General features: G+C 41.6%; 1 protein-coding gene across 1 annotated transcript in view; it reads right to left on the bottom strand.

Moving 5' to 3' along the window:
- Nucleotides 1-2675: 2675 nt before the first annotated feature.
- The window catches only part of LOC124805733 (venom carboxylesterase-6-like), a 131129-nt gene continuing 108231 nt past the window's right edge, over nt 2676-25573 (bottom strand). The window contains exons 8-10 of the mRNA XM_047266304.1: nt 19880-20009; nt 13426-13558; nt 2676-2823 (exon numbers count right to left, since the gene is read on the bottom strand). Of these exons, the coding sequence (XP_047122260.1) occupies nt 2676-2823; nt 13426-13558; nt 19880-20009 (411 nt within the window). The remainder of the gene's footprint in view (nt 2824-13425; nt 13559-19879; nt 20010-25573) is intronic.

Below are 25573 nucleotides of genomic sequence, written 5' to 3'. Positions count from 1 at the left end.
CTTTTTTATCCTCTGTGCCATATTATTTTTATAAATGTCAAACAGCCTTTACTACAGCAGAGAATACTGCGGCATCCTGGTCGTAGACAGAAGGCCGCTCCTTGTCTTCTAAACAACTCATGGCTGCCCCATTTATTAATGATTTCATTTGCAAAAGCAATTTTTTTTACTATTCATTGTTAAAGGTCCCTTAGGTAATTATAAAATTCATATTGATTACGTAAAGAAATCCGGGTTGTTCTTTTCCAAATAATAGAAGTCTTTGCGTAATCAGAAACTAGCCTCCTTCTGACAACGATCAGGAGCCGACCAGAAGACGGACGTCTTCGACCGCTTTCGTGTGTCCTGTGGCAAAGCTGTGCCAAACTGGGAACACGGCATTCTAGTATGAAATACAGATTTAAATTGATAGAATTGAAATATATTTAACGTAATAATAATAATAATTTTTTTATCATACTAGAAGCTGTATATAATGTAAATATCAAAACATACTTTAACGACACCAACTAAAAGCACTGCTTATATGAATGTACGTATACAGATTTTGTCGGCATACAACGAGCAAACAGAAAGCTTATTTCGCAGCTGAGGTGGATCTCCTATTTGACTCAGGTCCTGCCTCAGCTTTCCTTTTACACAATGGTTTGTCACCCCTATTTATGGCATTTTGGACTACTGTGACATCAGACAAGCAACATAAATAATATTTTTCCTTTTGACAATATAGTGCACTCCATCAGTTTTTCCTGTGTAGACTCTTTCAGAATGCTACTTGAAATTATATTTTCCTTTCATGCCAACTCATAAAAAACGTAATTTGTGGATGGATTATGTTTCCTTTCTCAGCTTCAAGGCCTGACATGGATCCTCCTGCTTGATACTAAGGTGAGTCTACTCCACAAACTGCGTCAACTATTAGTTCTTGTCCTTCGTATTCCTAAGCCAGGTTTCCAAAAACTTTTCCGTCGCCGCGCTCCGAACCCCCGCCATTGTGACTTGTCATTGCCGGGTACTCTACCGACACAAAGTGCGACAATAGATTCCTTCCTCCTTCAAACGCTACAGCAAATTCTGAATCCAGCGTTTAACCAAATGTGGAATATCGCACGATCCTTGTCAGATCACAATGCGGTTTGGACCAACAGATCTTAAATAACAAACCGAATACATACTAATTATGTTCTAACCTTCTTTCTTATATTAATCAACTATCATGATTCCAGAAGCTAAGAACTCTGAGATGAACCCTGAAATGATCGAAGTCAGTGAAATTACCTACCACCGCCAAGTCTTACACTGTACTCTTTAATAGAGCCACGCATGCTTCTCGACCTTCCAGAAATATTTCTTAGGAGATTATAAAAGGAATAAAAAATACGCGTGGATTGACGTCTGTGAAAACATACGAGATGTAAAAGGAGCTGGAAACGACAGGAAGGCAAGAGCTATCTCAGTAGTCCAGAAAGTAAGGAGAAAGAAATTACTAACCAGAGCTCTTTGGCTTGTGAGTTTATTCTCTTGAGTCGAAAAATGTAGGAGACAGATACTCTTAGACAGGTCGTTGACAAATCTTTAATATTAAGAAAAGCGGAATAGAGATGCAGGAAAACCACACCTCTCGTTAGAGGAATCACATTTGAGAGAAGTCGTCAGTATACGAAAACATGGTAACATTTACTGGCGATGGGAAAAAAGTGGAGAGTTTTTGATAATACTTTTTCAGTAATTTAGATATATTGGAGAACATTGCTAATATATTATAGTTTAAACTGTAGCTCTCTTGAGGGTAGATGAGAAGATGGTTCAGTGCTCTCTGAAAATTTTACGGGATGAAAGAGGCACTAGTTGATGAATTCCATTCACAGAATTTAGAAACATGTAGACAGTGGAAAATTAGAGCTTTCTGTGAATTCAGGAAAGTGTAGGAAAGACATATTGGTCGACCTGATGTCTTTCTGAATGTTTTAAATGAAATAATGTTAGTAGATATACTCATTATGCCTGACCTCGAGATATATCCGGATGACTTGGTTACTACAATAACACACAATAAACGCTATATTATGTGACGAAATCATTATCAGGCAAAGTGAGTTATGTAGGATCCCTCTCCAATTCATAATACATCTGCAATGTAATTGCACACTTATTTAGACGTTCCAGTGGTTGAGAAACACTCTCTGTACTGCATCCTACACAGTTTTGGTTGTGCTGTATGAATTTATTTCGGTTTATCTATAAAGTTTAAGTTGCATCAATCCAGTGCAGGTGTGGGTATGCTAGTATGCTTTACTACTACTTTGGATTTCGATGTACGTCTAGCAATGGCCAATCCACTCTTGATGACGTGTATTAGTACCTACTGTATATCAGTTGAAGATTATTCGATTGGTCTTACTCCAGAATATTTTCGAAGAAAGTGTATCTATGTGTTATTAAGATTACTTCAACGTCTGTCGTTAAGTGAGGAAGAGTGAGTAACTACTCATCAAACTGGATCTTGTATTTCCCATATAAAAATGTAATACAAAACATCAGTAGACAATACAGTATTTGTGTAGTAACTATACCAGCATTTAGCTTATGAATTTCGCAGTTCTTAGACGTCTTGTAGAAATTTTACGACACACTGTAGTCAGAAGGTCGTCCTCCTTCGCCAACCGAACGCAGTTTCACATGGGAATGTTCTCGTGCCAGAAGTCCATCCGCTCCTTATCCTTGTTCTGCTCCAGACTGTACTCTTCAGTGATGTGCAAGAAGTTTGGCGACGACACGCTGAATGGCTCCCACCTCACACTGTCATTGCCAGCATTTGGATCCCTGCAATACATGATTGATGGTTTCCATGATGAATCATTGGTTCACAAAGTCACGTCTTTGTCAGGTTAATTATATTAAAAGTATAGCACAGAAAAAACATCCAATATTGTAAAACTGTAATTATCGGGTGAATTATTTGCACCACAGATCTCGTTCATTCTCTTTTAGGGCAGTGGCCCGCTCGCTCCGTGACCTCCATAAAATACTACGAGGGAAGTTCAATAAAGAATGATCATAATTTTTTTGAAACATACATACCTTTACCCAACCTCATAACGTTGGGTGTCCTACTAAAATTAGTCTCATACGAATTTAAAGTACTAGTCCCAGGGTTTCAGACAGCGTGCACAGGCATATTACAATTTTTTTTTTTTTTTTTTTTTGTAAGATCCTTCAGAATCGCCACCGCCAGCTCTAATTACTACTTCTTAAGAAGGAAACTGCCAGATACGAAGCTATTTCTTCAGGTTAAGGAATATCAAAGAGTCACCAGCGGCTATATCCGGACTATGGGGATGGTAAAGGATGCACTTACGTTGTTTTTTGTAGGACCTTCATTAACAACATCATCAATATGCGGCTCTGCAATCTCGCACACCTGCTGTTGCGGTAGGCGAACGCTGCAGTTTGCCCGCCTCTCACAGTCGAGAACCAAGCATACCAACAATGAAACTAGTACAGCGTGTTTATTATACATTAAGCTAACCGAATATCATAAGATTAAATTCCTCCGCAGGAAATTATGACCACAAAAAATGATAATTTTATATTGAAGAGCCCTCACATATGTGACGTAGAGATGTGATGGCTCGTGATCGTATCAGCGAATTTTGTAACATGTGTGTCTATGAATGACCACCAGAATTTTTGTCTTACCATGCTCATCATTTGTAACGTTGTGGGGATCTGACAGACAATGTCATCTGACTAATTAGTCGTGTCGCATAAACCAAGAATAATATATTTTTGTGTAGGAGGCGAGACACTGATTTAGCACCCTTTGTTTTGTGTTAGGCAGTTCATATGCTACCATGCAGTTCCTTATTAGGTATAGCGATACGTAAAAATTCAGTGATTAATGACGAGATGTTTGTTATTTTAGATTTTGGGTACGAGCGTATGCGTGAAATTATTGTTCCTGTTAAATCACTATGCTGTAGCTTTCTGAATGCATTACATCACCTTACGCAAATTAGTGGTGCAAGTGCTCAACAGTTTAGAGGTCACTTACTTTTGGCAGCTAAATAAGCAGATTCAATAAGCCTGAAGTGTTCATCGAACAACTATAGTCCTCTTGTGTAGTCACTGAACGTTCATTGTCTTATCGGATGTCAGAGTCTGCAGCGGTAATCACAATGTTCGTCAGCAAGTGCCCTTTTTTCAACAAATAATATCTCAGGTGTCCTTAATGGAAACGAGCCAAGTTGTGGTTCTTGAAATTTTCCAGGCACAAAGAGTATTGTATGAAGTTTTGGGACTGAAAACCGGATAACGTCGATATTTCGGCTGACAAGCATTCACCCATCTTCGGGAGTGTTTACCACTGGAAATTGTTAGATCATGTCGCTAACTTCTTGCCAAAAACTGGAGCAAAGGCAGACCTCTGTCGAGTTCCGTATCTTCTTCGAGTATTGCTCCATCTATAGCGTGCAGGCACATACGTAATTTTGGAACTGCATGCGCGCTCTCTGTCGGAATGCGCTCTCGAGGAGATAAGATACAGACGTCAAAACTGATAAAACTAACTGTCGCTAAACTGTCTTTAGTAATAAAGTGTTCTCTTTATGAAGAAATCAAAGAGATCACCGGCTCCCACGACTTATCCAGCTGAAAGCCGCCATCGCGATTAATAAGATCTTGTGCGAGATGTATCTATTTCCAGTGATCCCAGAAGAATCACGTCGATGCCAAGATTTAAGCGGCAGAATAATCCATGGAATTCCTACGACCTTATTCCGTTCCCCCACCACCTCCACTTCCTCGAACAGATACGGCTCCCATACACCTCCCGTAAACTAGATCCCCCTCACCCGATGGTCTCTCCCATCCTCTCCTACCCCCGTCCGCTGCCGCGACTGTATTTCCATGTCCCACTTGCTCTCCATCTCTCCACTCTCCATACCCTGTCCCAAGGTGACTTCCACCAGATCCCCCCCCCCCTGATGATGCCCTCCTCCCCTCCATCTACCCCTCATGCCAACTTTGATCCTCCCTCCCTCTTCCTGTGTTTGTTCCTATGGGCACCCTCTCTCCCTTCTCTACCCCTTCCCTCCCTCCTCCCTTTCTCCCCACTCCTCCCCCAGGCTTCCCCTACCCCCATACCTCCATTCCTCCTACCATCTCCTCTGCCATTGGCATCTTTGCTCTCTCCTCTCCCTTCCCCACACTCTTCTTCCCCTCTTGGCAGGTCCCTGGATTAGCACACGTTACGCTGAGATTCAAGCGCCAGAGATCATCGCCATCTGTTTCTCGTACATGTGCCATTGTGTTTGTGTTTAGTGCTCTTCGCCGTCACGATCCTACGTTCACCTGTGCCGTCGAAGTCGTCAGTGTTTGTGCGCCGTGCCGACAGTTTTTAATGTGTTTTTTTCGAGCGTGAACGGCTTCGTGTTTCTTGTTCTCTGTGTCTACTGCTTTTTGCCGGCCACTTTGTTCAGTCTTTTCTGTGTCTTCTGTATATTTTTTCATTGTCAAACCTGTGGCTGAAGAGCGGTGTAGGATGCTGCAGCCAGCCCTCCTTCTGTAAAGGTGTTCAAATAACAGTAAAGGAAAAAAATGGAATTCCCTGTGGAGATAGAATGCTCAGCTGTGTCTGACTTAACTGGGCTGCGAAAGATGTGTGTGGTGACTATGTCCAACGCATCTTTCACAAATTTGTGAGCGTTGCCAGACCAATGCAGGCTTTGCCACACTGTCAAGGTATTGTGCAGACTACAACCCTCTGCAACACCAGATCGTCCTTTGCCGAACAGAGAAGGGCACAATATTTGATATGAAGTTAGGATGTGAACTAGCAGTCTCCATTGATAAGCGCTCACCTCGAGATGGATGAATGGTTGTCTGCCGAAATATCGTGGCGAGAAGTCCGCGCGTTATCCGGCTGCAACCCCAAAACTTCATGGAATACGAGGTAAGTTTTGTCATGACATGTATATAGTATCTGTACACATTCCAACCCTCATACCGCATTTCAGTAGCATGAAGCTGGAAGATCCGAAACAAAACGCCGCAAAATGAGTACCGTTCGGTAATCAATTTTCATACCAGGCAATGGTGAGGTCGTGCAGACACTTCCAGTGTGGTCAAATGCTAGTGACGAAATATGAAGTGTCATATTACCTCTCTTGAACGAGAACTATAAGAGAAGCAAAGGCTGTGATGGTTGAATACCGCTGCATTACAATCGAGGCGACAATCTGAAATGAGTAAGGCAACCACGTATCGCTTTCTAAAGTACTGGAGGGGACTAGGAAATGCCATTAAGTTCCTAGACCCGATGAAGGGAAACTCCTGATCTACACGTCCACGCGGTACAGAGTGGGCAACGTCACTTCATGTGATGAATAACGTAGACAGAGGCCGAGGGATGAGTGTGATAAGTCATCAACCCAGCATTTGTGGGCAAGGCACCCTCTTGCTCTGGAAATGAGAAATCATTTCCAAAGGCGGAAGAACCAGCTGGTGATCAACGTCATAGGATGTGGAAGACAACAGGAAACCATCACATTAAAGAACTACGGTTATTCCAAACATCAGCAGTAAACCATGTCAGTATCTTCTGTAAAATTTTCCGGAGATGAAATAGTCCCCTAATCGAAACTCCAGTTGTGGTTTACAGAAGATACAGATAAGGTGAACGAAAAGAATCCCGATTTCAACATAGCAACTTGGAATGTGAGAACACTGCTACAGTGTAGCAAGCTAGAAAATGTAAAACTTGAAAAGGAATGACTGGAAATCGATATCCCAGGCATATCGGAGATGAGATGGCCCCAACCAGGTGATTTCAGGCCTGGAGAACACAGAGTCATCCACACCGGAACTGACCAAGATAGACCAAGAATGGGGTAAGTTGGAATAATTTTGAGGAAAAACTATGGCTCACGTGTCAAGGCATATGTGCAATATAGCTCTCGAATAATACTAGTCAAACTTGAAACTAAACCAAAGGACACTATGATAATACATATATACGTGCCAACATCCGAAGAACAAGATGCAGTCGTTGACGAAATATACGAAGAAATAAGTAACGCGATGAGAAATGTTAAGGGAGATGAAATCCTGATTTTGTCACGGGGGACTCGAATGCGGTTGTGGGTGAAGAACCAGAGGAAGAAATTGTTGCAAATATGGACTTGGAAGAGGAAATGAAAGAGGAGATCAACTAATCGAGTTCTGCTCCAGGCACCAATTAGTTGTTGCAAGCACACTTTTACAACATAAAAGGCGAAGAAGATACACATGGTTGGCCCCAGGAGACCAGAGGGACAACAGATTGACTACATTCTAGAAGAAGCACGTTTCAGGAACCAGGTAAAAGATTGCAGGAGGTATCCAGCTGCAGACATAGGCAGTGATCATAACCTGGTCCTGATGAAAAGTTCACTCAGATTCAAACATTTGATGAAGAAGTTATTAAAACTTAAATGGAAACAGAAAAACTGAAAACTGACAGACTGGCCAAGGCCTATGCTCACGAAACAGACAACCTAGCAAAAATTTTCAACGTGGCGGAGTAAATGAAGACTGGGATCAAATTAAATCCGATCTATACAAAGCAGCAGAAAAGATAGCTAGAAAAGCTAAAACCAAAACCAAGAGGAAATGGATTACAGCAGATATTATTGAGCTTTTAGAAAGCAAGAGATTACACAAGAATGTAACTGCTGAACAAGGAAAAGCTGAATGTAGAAGACTAAGGAATTTAGTCAATAGAGAAGATAAGAAAGCAAAAGAAAATTTTCTTGAGGAAATGTGCAGGGAAGTGTAAGAAAATATGCATACGGAAGAACTGATTTAGCCTACAGAACGGCAAATCAATGTTTAAGAAACGTAAAACAGCACTCTCAGGCAAAATGGAAAATAAAGAAGGGAAAATGCTGTTTGTTGAAGACATGGTGAAGAGATGGAAGGAATACATAGAGGAGTCGTATGCCGGAACACCTCTTTCGGAGGAAATAAAAGAAAGAGAAGAGCAATTAGACGAAGATGACAAGGAAGATGACATTCTGCAAGAAAAATTTCATAAACCTCTAAAAGAACTATGGGAGAACAAAGCAACGGGTATTGATGACATCCCTGCAGAACTAATAAAGAATGCTGGTGACAGCTTGGAAACAATGCTGCTTAAGCTTATTAGGTCCCTCTATAACGCAGGACAGACACCGACAGACTTCAAGAAATGTATCATTGTTCTTGTACCAAAGAAGGCAGCAGCTACAAAATGTGAATAGTACAATGTTGACTGGAATACTCTCCTTCAAATTCTAAAGGTGGCAGGGGTAAAATACAGGGAGCGAAAGGCTATTTACAGTTTGTACAGAAACCAGATGGCAGTTATAAGAGTCGAGGGGCATGAAAGGGAAGCAGTGGTTGGGAAGGGAGTGAGACAGGGTTGTAGCCTCTCCCCGATGTTATTCAATCTGTATATTGAGCAAGCAGTAAAGGAAACAAAAGAAAAATTCGGAGTAAGTATTAAAACCTATGGAGAAGAAATAAAAACTTTGAGGTTCGCCGATGACATTGTAATTCTGTCAGAGACAGCAAAGGACTTGGAAGAGCAGTTGAACGGAGTGGACTGTGTCTTGAAACGAGGATATAAGATGAACTTCAACAAAAGCAAACCGAGGATAATGGAATGAAGTCGAATTAAGTCAGGTGATGCTGAGGGTATTATATTAGGAAATGAGACACTTAAAGTAGTAAAGGAGTTTTGCTATTTGGGGAGCAAAATAAGTGATGATGGTCAAAGTAGAGAGGATATAAAATGTCGACTGGCAATGGCAAGGAAAGCGTTTCTGAAGAAGAGACATTTGTCAACATCGAGTATAGATTTTTAAGTGTCAGGAAGTCGTTTCTGAAAGTATTTGTATGGAGTGTAGACATGTATGGAAGTGAAACATGGACGATAAATAGTTTAGACAAGAAGAGAATAGGAGAATTCGAACTATGGTGCTACAGAAGAATGCTGAAGATAAGATGGGTAGATCACATAACTAATGAGGAGGCATTGAATAGAATTGGGGAGAAGAGGAGTTTGTGGCACAACTTGACAAGAAGAAGGGACCGGTTGGTAGGACATGTTCTGAGGCATCAAGGGATCACAAATTTAGCATTTGAGGGCAGCGTGGAGGGTAAAAATCGTAGAGGGAGACCAAGAGATGAATACACTAAGCAGATTCAGAAAGATACAGGTTGCAGTAAGTACTGGAAGAAGCTTGCACAGTTTAGAGTAGCATGAAGAGCTGCAGAAAACCAGTCTCAGGACTGAAGACAGCAACAACAACCGAACTTTAAGCCTAATATCACATATATCAAAAATTCTCATAAAAATAGTTCTAAAGATAATTGAAGAGAAAGTGGAGGATATGCTGAGTGAAGATCAGTTTGGTTCCAGCAGGGGATTGGGAACAAGAGAAACGATTCTGACACTGAGGCTCCTATTCTAAAAGCAGTTACAGAAAAGTAAACCCACTTATATTGCCTTTGTACACCTGGAAAAGGCTTTTGGTAACGTTATCTGGCAACAGATGTTCAGAGTGCTGAGGAAAAGTGGAATGAAGTACAAAGACTCAGTTTCTATAAGAATGAGGTGGCAGTGATTAGGAACAGTCTGCAGGAACAAGAAGCAAATACTAGTATAGAGGTAAGACAAGGATGTGCTCTCTCTCCTCTTATATTCAACGCTTACATCCAGGAAGCTATAGACCAAGTTCGAGAAACTACTGAGGCGGGGATCAAAATTAATGGGCAGAAGATAGACGTGCTACGCCATACAGATGATATTGCTACAGTCACGGAGACAAAAGATCTACAGGAAGTCCTCAGAACAATGGAAAGGATGCTATGCAATTAGCATGGAATGAGAATGAACAAGAAAAAGACTAGAGCGATGGTATGCAGTACAGGAGCAGAACCACTGAGAATGAGAATTGGAAGAGAGGAGCTGGAAGTGATAGAGGAATTTAATTACCTGGGAAGCAAAATCAAAAGGGATGGTAGAAGCCGGAAAGAAATTGCGAGCAGAATATAAAATTCCAAAACTGCATTTGATCGGAGGAGTATCTTACTGACCAGCAAGAACATCAGTCTGGAAATAGGGAAACGTATCATGAAAGCTTTCGTTTGGAGTGTGGCCCTATACGGATGTGAAACTTGGACAGTTGGAAGAGAAGAGAAGAGACGGCTAGAGGCCCTGGAGATGTGGTACTATAGAAGGACGATGAAGATCAGCTGGAGAGACAAAGTAACAAAAGAAGAAGTGCTTAGAAGAGTACAGGAAACCACATATCTGTGGAGCCACATCCAAACAATAAGAGACAAACTTGTAGGGCAAATCCTACTACACTACAACATCACTGGAACAGTAGCAGAAGGAGCTATTGAGGGAAGGAATCGGCGGGGCGACCAAGAATACCATACATACAACGGACCATGAATGACGTTGGATGTAACACATACTTGGAAATGAAGAGGAAGTCAGACAGAAGACGGTAATGGCGCTCTCCTGCCAATCAACCTCACGGCTGAACATTTGAGACCCGCTAGGTTTCGAGACCATTTCAGTTCAGAATGCCAACCGAAACGAGGCAGCGAATGTTGCACTGTGTCAGGCGAGTTCGCATGTTCTCTTTACATGAGTGGCTGCTGGATATAAACTCTGACACACATACACACACACGAAAAACACGATCCACCTTGGAGGAGTTTATGCAAATTGGCCACAAACTGAAATCCATAGAGGTATCGACGGAAAATGCAAAGTCATAAATTTTGGCGGCAGGTAAGCCATCCTGGACTTAGATTTCAACAAGATAATGGCCGCCCACACATGTAGAGAGTTTCTACTAGTACAGCAATTTATTAGCAAATATGGTATTAATGTGCCTGTCTCCCCGAAACTTTCCTCGTTTTTTTCCGTGACAGTGTTCTTATGTAAGCTCACTATCCAATGTTTAATTGCACCTCACACACACCAATATCTTGCATATTTCCCAGCGCTATGTTATTATATATTATTGTATTTTTATGTGTTACATGATTTTCAGCGTTTTTGATTAAGTAATCATGCAGCAGACTGATGGTAAATACAGCAGTGCAGTCAGCATACGCTACAGATCAGATCTCACCCAACAATAATTCGTTTTATGTTCAGAGCTCTGGGCTTTTGTATTGAACCAATGTTCAGAGTTTTCAGATTATGCAAATTGCACAACATGTGCATTGCACGGATGACCTCCTACGAGGCGATTTCTACCACACTTGCAAAAAGTTCTTAAACTTTGAATTCACTAAGTCGCCTATCTTTTTTATGGTATTTGGTAATCATTACTTTTCGTTATTCAAGAATCTGTTTTGGACTGGCCTGTGAATGTTACATGTCATTGTTCCGTAATGAATATTGATGTGTGTTTAATAGGTTCCGTCGGAATAACGGTTATAAACAGTTACAAACTGCTTAAGTTTTGGCTTGAGTGCTGCGGAAACAGAAGATGACAGCTTTCAAATGCACACCAGTCATTCTCTCTACTGTCTCGAGTTTTTGTGTTTGAATACAACGTACACCAACGAACTGGAGGTAGAAATGCAACCTATCGTTTAAAAGTACTGTACCACATGCACCCGTGTTGTAAATAAGAAATCATTATTGCAGCTACTGTGCTGTTAACGCACATTCTCCACAAATGAGTAGCATTTCTACCCTCATCTCTGTTCCCGCGTAAATTGTACTCGCATAAGTCTTCAACTGAAGACAGTTGACTGAATGATCGATCATCATTTTCCTTGTGTTGTCCTATGCTGCTGCACTGTGAGCTAATAGTAGAGGAGGAAGCTGCTCTGAGACACGTTGCTAAACAGGCATTCAGGAGAGTAACTGGATTACCGAATAAAAATATGGAGTGTTATTTAAAAAGATGAATTGTTGCTCACATCTTTGTAACGAACGAGACCACGAGAAAATCAATGAAAGACTTTATGTCCAACTGGTAGTTCACCATTTGCTTTGATACCTATTTTATTTTGTTTCTGAACTAAAGGCTGTTTGTGGTGGTCAGGACTGACGGAGCCCCCTGTATATAACCTGTTACGGAATTTCACATAAATTGACATTTCGAGAAAAATTAAAAGGGCTTTTTGTGTGCTAAAAAACAGTGAGGTGTGAACTATAAATTGCTGAAAGACTGTGTCCATGGGCGCGATGAATATCAAATACTAAAAAGTGTAGTTTATTATCTGTAAAGCTCGCAACCAGCGATGCGTTGAACAAATAGCCTTTTGTTTATAGTATCTGTGTAATGTAGATGAAGAAGAACAGAGATAATTTTTTTGGGGTTGGATTTCTTTTCCTAGCTCGCTTCGTCTAGCGGAAGGCTGCCATCGTCTCACAGTCTGATATTTAATGTAAGTCGTCTGTAAGTTATCAGAATATATTCCAATTGTTATTAGAAAGTGTTGGTTATTGTAGTGAGCACCTTCAATAATAGCCACCATTAATTGTAATTAATAACTCTATTTCAGAACTTCTTATTGCGGGGAGCTGTCTTTCCCTAGCGGCATTTGGTCGGCCATTACGCTGACGATATTTTTTTAGTTAGAAATTCAGTCTGTAATAATAAATGTAAATGAGGGAGACTTCTGTATTTTGATCTTTTAATAGTTTCAAAGCTAGTAAAGTAAAGACAAATTCCATTCATTAATGTATTCGTACTGAATGAGTTAGTATATTTAAGATTGGCCACTTAACGGCAGATGAGATTCTCCTCAGCTTTTGCCTTGCAGATAACGAATAGTAAATACAGAAAAATATTCCGTTTAATAAGCATAAAAAATATCTCAGTTTCTTTGTGAAAGTTGGTACATAAATGACCAGTAGCACCTGAGAACCAAATTAATCATTATAGTTTGGGTAAAAGCACTCATATTTTCTCTGCATAATAGCAGCGCCACGCGAACTACGTGTTAGAAGGCGGTGTGTCGCGCGCTGTGTATAAAATATTATTTCGTGCGCACTTCGGAATAGTCAATGTCCGTACGTATGTTATCGTGGTGCTGCGTTATTTCAGAGTCTCATGCTAGCCCACAATATTTAACAGAGTAAATAATCTTACAGTACTGAGTGAATAATATTGCAGTATTCAGTATTTATTTTTTTTGATTAATCACTGCTCTTAACCTACAGAATTTAACAAAACTCCCAATTCCTAGTACCGCGATAAACTTCAGCCAACAAACCGATCTGGTGATTCTGACCGGTGTATAATAATGTTTTCTTCGATGCAAGGCGACCATTTACATAAAGTTAGCGGAGAGAAGCAGGGAACATAGTAGTAAATTTACCTGTCATGCAGTTCTTGATAATACCTTATTTTGTATACTCACCCAAACTTTATGAAGTTGCTCCATGTGTCAACCATCCTCTGTCTCAAAGCACCCTCCAGAGTGTTCGGGTCCCACTCTACAGTGCTGGCGGTGTTAAGGAACAGGAATTTCGTTTCCGCTGCGTGAGGGGTACCTATGAGAGATAATTGCTTTATAGTAACACCAGCTTGCGAACAAAGCAAATAGTGTGAGATATATTAACTTCGTACAGCGTTTTGTAAATCTATGTGGAGACCTTCATCCATTAGCAAAAACGGATTCATCACCATAAAAAATTACTTGCACATGAAGACATATGTCAATCACGTAAAAATTTCCGTACAGTATTTCGGTGATAGGCCGGCAGATGTGGCCGTGCGGTTCTAGGCGCGTCAATCTGGAACCGCGTGACCACTACGGTCGCAGGTTCGAATCCTGCCTCGGGCATGGATGTGTGTGATGTCCTTAGGTTAGTTAGGTTTAAGTAGTTCTAAGCTCTAGGGGACTAATGACCACAGATGTTGAGTCCCTTAGTGCTCAGAGCCATTTGAACCATTTTTTTATCGGTGATAGGCTTACATAGATTATTCCAATGGGGTTATTTAAGTGAGAGGCGTTTGACCATTAGAGCGATTGAAAAAGAAAAACCATGAAAGTATTTCAGATCACAAGAGAACTGCATACCATATCAGGATTTAATTGTTTATATTATCACCCTCTCTCAGGGGTATGTCCTTTCGGAATTCTTGTACGTCTACCGTAATGTAAAATGATTTACCTAATCACAAAGTTCACTCACTGACTTCAGGTTTCATAAATGTGGAACAGTTTTCGAAACTACTTTTGTTCCAGAGAGAATGTAACTTGCCTCCTCCAGCTACGAGTTCTTTCAGCCGACTTGTCTACTTGTCCGTTTATTTCTACATACCGGTACGTACTCTGCAAGCCACCTTAAAGGTACGGTGAAGGGTACCTTGTACTGCTGTTCGCCCTACCCTTTTCTGTTTCACTTTCAAATGGACTGAGGGAAAAGCGATTACATGCTTGTGTACGATCCACGATCACTCTTGTCTTCGCAGTCTTTACGCGTAATGTGTTTTCGTGGCAGTAGTACCATTCTGCCGCCTGTCACAAATGTCCCTCTCTAAGTTTTCTCAATACTTTCTACCGATAAGAACGCCTTCATCACTCCAGGGATTTCTGTTTCAAATCACGTAGCATTTCCGTAGTACATGTGTGTTGATCAAATCTACCGGTAATAGATATAGCCATACATCTCTGAATTGCTTCGGTGTCTTCCTTTAATCCGACCTCCGACCTGATGAGGAGTTCAGTGACTTGAGCAGTACCCAGAAGTGGTCACGAAAGTGTTCTCAATGCAGTCTCCATCAAACATGAACTGAAATCAATCATTCGTCTTCCTAACAATTGACATTACGTGCTCGTTGCATAATATGTCGCTTTGGAACATTACGCCTAAATGCTTGATCGAAGTGACTGTAGCAAGCAGCACAACAGTAAAATTGTATTCGGAAATTATAGGATTGTTTTTCGCACACATCTGCATTGTTTTAAAAATGGTTCAAATGACTCTGAGCACTATGGGACTTAACATCTGAGGTCATCAGTACCTTAGAACCTAGAACTGCTTAAAACTATCTAACCTAAGGACATCACACCCATCCATGCACGAGGCAGGATTCGAACCTGCAACCGTAGCGGCCACTGCGGCCGGCTCATTGATTTACATTTTGCCACGTTCATAACAAGCTTCCATTCATCTTACCAAATAGAAAATCCTGTACAGTCAGTCTCTGATGACACTACCCGGGAACTGCAACGTCATCAGCAGTCTTAAAGCCTGCATAGATTATCCGTCAGATCACATACGTCTATACAGAACAACAGTGGTCCTGTCACACTTGCCTGGGGCACTCCCAACGATGCTTTTGTCTTCGACGCACACTTACCGTCCAGGACAACGTATTGCCTCCTATAACATAAAAAGTCTTCGAACACTCATACATCTGAGAACCTATTCCGTAAGATCGGACCTATGTTAATAGTGTAAAGTGTCAGATTCTTTCCACGAATATTTCTCTCACGGAAAGTGAATCATTTCTTTTACACAAAGCCATAGTTTATGTAATAGTACTAGATTTTGGTTGGGGACCAATTCATCCTTTGTTTGAAAGACTAATATGTTGAAAATGGGTGTAAAGACGTTTCTTCCTCAAATTCTTGACATTCTTCCTCCGTGATTCAATTAAATCATATAACGTGTTTTGATAATCATTTCTCACGCGTTCTATGGCGATAAAACAAATTTTCTTATATATCTGAACCCTCTGATTAGGACTTGTCTTGTTCCATCATATTTCGTATTTTACACCCCTTGAATACACTCATGCTCAAAAATTAAGAATAATGCTGATTACAGTCTGGAACCGTGCGACCGCTACGGTCGCAGGATCGAATCCTGTCTCGGACATGGATGTTTGTGATGTCCTTAGGTTACTTAGGTTTGAGTAGTTCTAAGTTCTAGGGGACTGATGATTTCAGAAGTTAAGTCCCATAGTGCTCAGAGCCATTTGAACCAATTTTGATAATGCTGATACATGGTGAGACCACGCTCTGGTGGGCAGTTTGCGGGTTTAAATCACCTAGGGGTATGACCATGCGGTGCATTTGATCTGCGATCGTGGCACGGTGGCGCTGGCAACAGTCCACATACGAAGAGGTGTGTTGGTGCATGTCACAGTACGGTGCTGCGAGTAAGTGTGCAAACGTTTTCAAACATGCTAATGGTGACTGTGTGTTAAACATGGCTCAAAGAACACGTGTTGATGACGTTATGAGGGGTAGAATACTAGGGCGACTGGAGGCTGGTCAAAAACAGCAGGTCGTAGCATGGGCCCTCCGTGTGCCACAAAGTGTGATCTCAAGATTATGGCAACGATTCCAGCACACAGGAACCAAGTCCAGGCGCTATAGTACGGGACGTCCACAGTGTACAACAATACCAGAAGAGTGATATCCCACCATCAGTGCCCGCACATGGCCACGAAATACTACAGGTAGCCTTGCTCCAGACCTGACCGCAGCCACTGGAACAGATGTCTCCAGACACACAGTATACAGTCGACTGAACAGACATGGTTTATTCGCCCGGAGACCTGCAAGGTGCCTTCCACTGATCCCTGGTCAGAGGAGAGCCCGTAAAGCCTGGTGTTAAGGACACAGTACATGGTCATTGAAACAGTGGTCCCAGATTATGTTCACGGGCGAGTCCAGGTATAGTCTGAACAGTGATTCTCGCCAGGTTTTCATCTGGCGTGAACCAGGAACCATGTACCAACTCCTTAATGTCCTTGAAAGGGAGCAGTATGGAGGTCGCGATTTGATAGTGTGTGTGTGTGGGGGGGGGGGGGGGGGGTGAAATTATGATAAGTGCACGTACACCCCTGCAGGTCTCTGACAGAGAAACTGTAACAGGTCAGGTGTATCGAGACGTCATTTTGCACCAGTATGTCCGCCTTTTCAGGGGTGCAGTGGGTCCCACCTTCCTCCTGATGGATGATAATGCACGGCCCCACCGAACTGCCATCGTGGAAGAGTGCCTTGAAACCGAAGATATCCGGCGAATGGAGTGTCCTGCCTGTTATCCAGACCTAAATCCAATCGACCACGTCTGGGACGCTCTCGGTCGACGTATCGCTGCACGTCTCCAAACCCCTAGGACACTTCATGAGCTCCAACGGGCACTGGTGCAAGAATGGGAGACTATACACCAGCAGTTTCTCGACCACCTGATCCAAAGTATGCCAACGCGTTGTGCGGTCTGTGTACGTGTGTATGGTGATCATATCCCATATTGATATCGGGGTACATGCGCAGGAAACAGTGGCGTTTTGTAGCACATGTATTTCGGGACGGTTTTCTCAACTTAATATCGTGGACTTACAGGTATCAGGTACGTGTCGTGTGTTCCCTATGTGTCTATGCTATTAGCGCCAGTTTTGTGTAGTGCCACGTTGTGTGGTGCACCACATTCTGCAATTATCCTTAATTTATGAACATGAGTGTACAACACACTGTAAAAGACTCATCGCTCTTTACAGTGTAAAATGCCTGTGCTGATTTTGTTACAGTGTGGAAGGATTATCAATTACATCGCCTAATAAAAGAACGCACTTACTGATTATTTAACGAACTAATTCACAACCAAAAAACTCACTGGAAATACCAACGTACACGGCCCAGCGACATTAATGTGATCGTCTCCTATATTCGACTTCAACATGCAATAACCAGTCACAGACGGCAGATGTTAGCACTAGAAGTGGAGGGGATATAAAGTGTCTCATGAGGACGTGGAAAACCGTGCAGTCGCTGTCGTAATGCCGGAACGAAGTGATGTATCTGTCGTCCTAAATGGCATGGTCACTGGCATTTTAGCCGGGGGCTGAAGCATTTCCCAAAAGGTTTGAGTTTATAAACTGTACGCTGTGGCTTAAGTATCCCACGCATAGTAAAATGGCGCTAACAGAAACCGTTGTGCATCAAATGTCCCAGGTGACAGGCGTGAACAAGAACTGTGGAGATGTGTACGGGTGGATGGATGAGCAGCTGACTGCCCAGATCAACAAAGGGGCTAAAGGGAGTGCCTTCTCAACGACCGATCGCCGAACATTGCCGGCTACGGGCCTCCGCAGCAGGCGCCTGGTGAACACACCCATGATGACTGCCGTTCATGGTTGGTGAAGGCTGACATTTGCAAGCCAACACCGCAACTGGACGTCCACTGATCGGTGACACGTGGCCTTTTCAGGGGAATCACATTTAATCACATTTAAAGATCCAACGGTAGCGTTCTCGTTTCCCGCGCACAGGGTCCCTCGTTCGATTCTCGGCGGGGTCAGGGATTTTTCCTGCCTTGAGATGAGTGGTTGTTCTTGTATCATCATCATCATCATCATTAATCCCCACACGGTCGGAGGAAGGCAATGGGAAACCACCTCCACCAAGGCCTTGCCTAGTAGAGCTGTGTGGGTTTCCCGCATCGTCCCTTACGCTCCTCGGAGTGTGGAACCTCATCATCATCATCATCATCATCATTGGACAAATGGCCGTTGGAGTGTACTGAGTGAAACATCTGGAAACAAGAGGAGGTGGAGGGAGCTTTATCATCCGGGGAATATTTTCGTGGCATTCCGTGCGCTCGTCATTCTGGAAGGCACAATGGATCAACACAAGTATGCATTTATCCTTGGGGAATGATGAGCATCCCTACATAAAGTTTGTTCTTCCTCCCTCGATGACATCTTCCAGCACGACAGTACAACGTGTCACACAACTCGCAGTGTACGTGAGTGGTTTGAAGGGCACCAGGATGAGTTTATCATGTTCGCCGGGCCACCAGTTCCCCGGATTTAAACCCATTCATTAGTTTGTGGGAGCACATCGATCGGGCTGTTCGCACCATGAGTCCTCAACCGAGAAAGATAGCGCAGCCGGCCATGGCCCTGGAGTTGGCGTGACTCCACAGATCCACATCCCTGTCAGTATGTTCAAAAGTCTCACTGACTCTCTTCCTGCAGGTCCGGCAGCTGTCCGCGCTGCAAAAGGTTTCAGGCTTTTAACAGTTGGTCACATTTTTGTAAGTGGACAGTGTATATAGAAACCGCTTCTTGAAACTAATCTAAACAAAGACAAGCAACATATGCCATGCAACATGAGGTATACTACATAGTTAGATAGTGAACAAATTCTTAGTTCGCGCAAGGCATCTGTCTCATTCTCCAGACGAAGGTTTCTTCAGACTCCTAGGACACGTTTTGGTCTCACTTAACAAAGAAATGCGGTTCTTGTTTTGGTAAGCCAAATATTACTTTCAAAACTAAACTTCTTATGCTGATGAGAGCGAAAGTTTGCAGTGTTTATGTACTTCGTCTTATAACAGTATGGTATGGTCTTTAAATGCAAGATGCCTGATGGGATTTACACGAAAAAATAGGAATAACAGTAAAATGTATCAGCGAACAGAGTAGAGTTGAAGATGTAATTACAGACGCAATCAAAAATTAAAAGTGTGAGGTGATCCACATGAGAGCTAAAAGGAATCCGTCAAACTTCAATTATACGATAAATCAGTCAAATCTTAAGGCAGTAAATTCAACTAAATGCCTAGGAACTACAATTACAAACAACTTAAATTCGAAAGCATACATAGAAAATGTTGTAGGAAAGAGAAACCAAAGACTGCGTGTTATTGGCAGAACACATAAAAAATGTAACACATCTACTACAGATACTGCCCACATTATACTTGGCCGTCCTCTTTTGAAGTGCTGCTGCGCGGTCTGGAATCCTTACTAGGTTGGATTAACGGAGTACACCGAGAAAGTTTAAATTTATTAAAATTATCTCGCTTCTAAAACAAAGCGCTCAACAGCCGGTGTCGCAGCTTACGTACCATAGGTGGTGTTACCGCCACTGGCGCCGCGGTAGTCGAACAGGTAGTAGTAGACGGGCTGGTCGGACAGCTGCGACACGTAGCGGACCAGCGAGTCTGTCGGCTCGGCGAAGTGCTGGTCCGTCCCCAGCTGCAGCAACACAAGAGGTCAGTCAGCCAGGAGTTGCTCTCATACAGGGTGTAGCAGCGTGATGCGAGGCGTGTTTTTTAAGTAAGTACCGTTTTGAAATTAAAAAAAGACCTGCTAAGATATCTCAATTATTTTATTTTTACATGAAAGCCTGTACGTTGATCTACTTTTCTACATAATTTCCGTCAATATTGAGGCACTTGTCATACCGTTGTAGCAGTTCTTGAATACCCTCGTCCTAGAAGTCTGCCACATGACTTGTTAACCACTGCATCACCACTGTTTTGATTTCGTCATCGTCTTGAAGACGCTGACCGCCCAAGTGTTTCTTCAAGTGCAGGAAAAGATGGTAGTCACTGGGCGCAAGATCGGGGCTATACACAGGATGATCTAGAGTTTCTCATCGAAAATATGTGACCGGCCACTGGCCGAGCGGTTCTGGGCGCTTCCGGAACCACGCTGCTGCTGCGGTCGCAGGTTCGGGTCCTGCCTCGGGCATGGATGTGTCTGATGTCCTTAGGTTAGTTAGGTTTAATTAGTTCTAAGGGACTGATGACCTCAGATGTTAAGTCCCATAGTGCTTAGAGCCATTTGAACCATTTTGAAAAGATGTGATGATAACTTTGGTCTGATTCGCTAAATGTGGACAGGCATTGTCTTGCAGCAAAACGATGCCCATGCTCAACATGCCACGTATTTTGTTCTGAACTGAACGGCGCAGATTGTGCAATGTCTTACAGTAGGCTGCTGCATTGATTGTCTCATTATGAGGCAGAAATTCCACAAACAATACTTCTTTTCTGTCCCACATGATTTTCCGGGCAGAAATTGTTTGTTTAAACTTCACTTTTCTGGGTGAATCTGAATGCCGCCATTTTACGGACTGTTGCTTCGATTCTGGTGTGACGTAGACCACCCATGTTTCTTCGCCCATAACAATTTGGCTTAAGAAATCAGCACCGTCGTTGTGGTACCGCTCAAGGAAAGTCAATTCACTATCTAAACGTTTGGTTTTGTGCACATCCGTCAACATTTCCGGTACCCAACGTGCGCACAATTTTCGGAAATTCAACTGCTCGGCCACAATGTCATACAAAACACTACGATAAACATTAGGAAAGTCATCCTGCAAGAAGGAAATCGTAAAGCGTCTGTTTCCTCTCATCTTATTGTCCACTTCCTGCACCAAACTTTCATTAACGACTGAAGGACGCCCACTACGTTGTTCATCATGCACATTTGTGCGGCCATCTTTAAATGCTCTCTCTCACTTTCTTACCATTCCATCACTCATAGTGTTTTCTCCGTAAACTGCACAGATCTCACGATGAATATCGATCGCTTTCAGGCCTTTAACACTAAGAAATCTTTAACAGCCCGTACTTCGCAGTCGGCGGGACTCACGATTATCGGGGGCATCTTAAAAACTCAGTAACACAATGTAAGCAAGGAAGAATCAGACTAATGGCGTCGGTGCGTAGACAGCAGATGTGGGTACCCAGTAAGCATGCACGAAGCGCTGACCACAGCGTTGCGGCAGCGGTGTGGCAAAGCGGTACTTATTTAAACAACCCGCCTCGTAGATCAACGTAAAAACTTCTAAACTAGCCCGTACACCAGACAATTCGCCTGCGAGAAATCAATCGGTTTTCAATGAAATTTACATATCCTGTCTGCCTGCAAAACAAATAATTCAGTTTAAAGTGTTGGCACTGCATATAGGTAATCTTAACTTTAGTCTTGCAAACAATGACTGTAGTAATTATACAGCAAATGAATATAATATTTAACACATCTGACTTTCTGATAAAACTGCTTGAAAACTCACAAGACAGCAATTTATTGAGCTCTTCTACAGCTATTAAGCCGATGAACTGATATATTACTTTCACAAATAACGCTCTGACAATCAATGTGCGTTACAATGGACATGAACCTTGATGGCAATTAAATTCATTGGCCTACCTATGCGCACGGAACGCTCGTCTGTTCAGCAACGTGTCATTACTAAGATAATGATGAAACTATCAGAAAAGATAGTTCATTTACCATACTTGCGATGCACAATGCAATACGGTATCTCATTAATTTTCACAAAAATGCTTCCACAGCACACAACTCGCGATGTGCAATTCGATTATATAAACACGTTCATAAAGGTAAAGAGTGAAAAATGGGGAGCTGAACTTAACAACCGATAACTGAGAACAGAGCCTCCAAGTTAAACTATGCTTCATTAAGTCATAACAACAATACACCCTTTCATAAAGTTCTCACAACTACAGAAATCAGCAAAATATTTCTTAAAACTTTTCTAGTGTATAACTGCCTTCTTTGACACTTACTGCAGCTACCAGACAAGTTCACATGCTTCACTACAAAACTTCTGCAGCAAACTTTAACCACACTCAGTATTCCAACAATAAGAAATTACACAATTATATATTAAAAATTCTGCATTCATATAATCTCTTTTCCCCAAAATTTGCTTCTGAACATATTATTTCAATATCCGATTGAAATAATGCTGCCTCCACCACACGCCAGGCCAGCTTCTACCTTTCTCAAAGCAACTACATAGCCAGACTGTCCGATACGTATTGACAAACTGCTACGCTCTATAAAAGTAAAACTAACCTCTCTGACCAGCATCTCTGGCCAGTAGTGTAGTTCCAGTGTTCATAATCATAAAGGGAATGTTAAAGCGATATTCAAATGGTTCAAATGGCTCTGAGCACTATGGAACTTAACAGCTGAGGTCATCAGTCCCCTATAACTTAGAACTACTTAAACCTAACTAACCTAAGGACATCACACACATCCATGCCCGAGGCAGGATTCGAACCTGCGACCGTAGCGGTCGCGCGGTTCCAGACTGAAGCGCCGAGAACCGCTCAGCCATTCCGGCCGGTTAAAGCGATATTACAAGGCTTTGAGAACATTTACCAGATTTACAAACTAACTCATATTCGTGACCCACTACATACTCAGAAAAATTTTAGCCAGTAGGACAGCCATCTTTCAAGCGTACCTCAAGCAATTAAGGTATATGTGTGTGGCTTTGCTACGCTTACAAGAGATCTTTAAGCGAAGTGTTTTACGGCCTGGAAATGCAGAAAGGGATTCGAAGTTGAGCGTTTGAATGCAATAGATTTTTTGTGAGATGAAGTAGGTGCAACCGATAACAAAGGAAGATTGTACTGAGTTAGTGAAATTTAGAGTTCAGCGACCGTCATATTCATCGCTTGTCCAATACATTGTGTCCGGAACAAATACCACGGAAACGACACGGCAGGGGAGGAGTTTAACCCTCTAAGAAGTTAAATGTTAAAAATAATAATTTCTGGTGGTGTAAGGTTTTGAAATACTCATTTCCAGGCTTTGATACCTTAGATGTTTATGGTCCTCCACGTCACTGTGGTTTCGATCGTAATGATTTGGGGCAAAGTATTTTTCATAAAAGATACTGTTTGAGATTGCTGAATGCTAAATTTCGTTGAGTAAATACATAAGGTCTTCCTTACCAGAATTATAGATCTCAGTCTGACAGGAACATACGTTGGTCGATTTCTTACACGTATTTTTCCATCCTTGGAGTATTGGTCATTTTAATTTTTGTTGAGTTGTATTAGAGATAAAATTGTAACTTAAAAAAATCATTTCTGTTACAAAAAGTTTTAGTTATACCGTAAACGATTATATATATTAAGCTGAAAAAAGTCCAAGTAATATGCCTTACTTCTAAGTTTCTACGTCCTCTGAAGATTGACTCAAATAAGCAGAAATTGATAATACAGATATTAAGTTTGTTTTGTACAGAATTTGTTTTCTACAGGATAGGGAAAATCAAAATATTAAGTTAACTTTTACTGAAACACTTCCCATACATATCATAAAGACTGGCTTTCAACAAATTTTTGAGTGTACTTAAGCCATTTTAATTCTCAACACTGAAATTCCTACTGAAATCTATTCCTGTCTTTCTGAAGTTACTCCAAAAATCAGGAAGCTAATTCTAACCGTATGCAAAGGAAAGTGGGCTAACACGGTAGCGAAGGAGTTACAGCAGCATCTACACAACTCACTAATAGCTAGGCTCGGATTAAAAGAGAAGCTAGGCTCGGATTAAAAGAGCCGAAGTATGTGCAGTTGCTACCATGCTTTAAGTTCGTAAATAAAGCAGCAGACTGAAAATCCAACTGGCTCTAATCGAAAATTGACGCTAGTGCTATAACTGGAAGTAAAAATGCGCTCTGGTGGCCAACACTTCTTTTTGTCTATAATAAGTAAATCTATGTAGGAGTTTCTGGGCATAATAAGTTGTTTAAGTGTACGTACGTGAGGAGAGCGTAATGTTTTTTTTTTTCTTTTGAAAAGAATAAAGTTTTTGTTTTGTGCGAGTTCTGCGTTTTTCTTAAATAACAATTATATGATCATTCTACAATTTTTGTCTTCTGAATAATATGCTATTAGTCAATAAAAATTCGTGAAGGATGTACACTTCACACCAATGTAGAAAGCGCAATTTGAAATTCTTCCTTGCACATACGGAACATAACGATTACGACTCGTGAGGCTCAATGCTTCCTTGTTCAATAGTTGAATAGTTTCTTGCAGTCGCTCAAACAGCGCAGCACCGCCGACAATTTCTCAAGAGGACTTGAAAAATTATCGAGAATTTGCCTTACCGTTGCGCGTTTCTCGTGTACGGTCATAGACCATCCCTCGTTTTAGTGGATGAGTTTGCAAGTATCAAAATATGTGACATAAATAGACGTGTCTATTGAATGCATTGAGTTGGAGGCTTACATTTATTACACTGCCAAGAGACCTTGGATCTTAGCACCATCAATCAGCGTAACTTTTTACCTTTGAGGGTATCATTGTACCAGTTATTACTTTTGTTTCAAATAACTGCTGCTCCACCTACTTGCATTATTTTGTACTAAAACAAACGTTTTATTACCTCTGTGCTTTCTGATTAGTATTTCAGCTGTCTTCCAACTTCCTACAAGCTCTTAAGCCCGTGATTATCCTTAATTGCTTTGGCAGTAAAGAGAGCTTCTGGTGATAGTGATTTAAGTTGAACAATACCAGAGCGATACAGATATCTTGAAGTTTTAAAGTAAACCTGCATACTGAATTAACATTGTTTTTTTTTTTCCTTCTTACTAATACCTAATTCGCATCTCGCACCATCTAAATTTACCCGTAACATTAGAGAAAGGAAGAAGTATTTGTTTCTTAAGACTGATCAAAAGCTATTCTGAATTAGAGTATTACTTTGTACCAGGATTAAAATTGAAATTTTGTTATAATAGGACATAGTTGAATAATCAAAATAAGGATAACGTTCTACCAGTCGGAGCGTGGAATGTCAGAAGTTTTAACGTGGTAGGGAAACTAGAAAATATGAAAAGGGAAATGCAAAGGCTCAATATAGATACAGTGGGGGTCAGTGAGATGAAGTGGAAAGAAGACAAGGATTTATGGTCAGATGAGTATAAGGTAATATCAAGAGCACAGAAAATGCTATAACAGGAGTAGGGTTCGTTATGAATAGG

The sequence above is a fragment of the Schistocerca piceifrons genome, chromosome 7, assembly GCF_021461385.2.
Source record: "Schistocerca piceifrons isolate TAMUIC-IGC-003096 chromosome 7, iqSchPice1.1, whole genome shotgun sequence".
Lineage (NCBI taxonomy): Eukaryota > Metazoa > Arthropoda > Insecta > Orthoptera > Acrididae > Schistocerca > Schistocerca piceifrons.
Note: the sequence above shows the minus strand (reverse complement) of the source record. Positions and strands in the feature narration are given on the sequence as shown.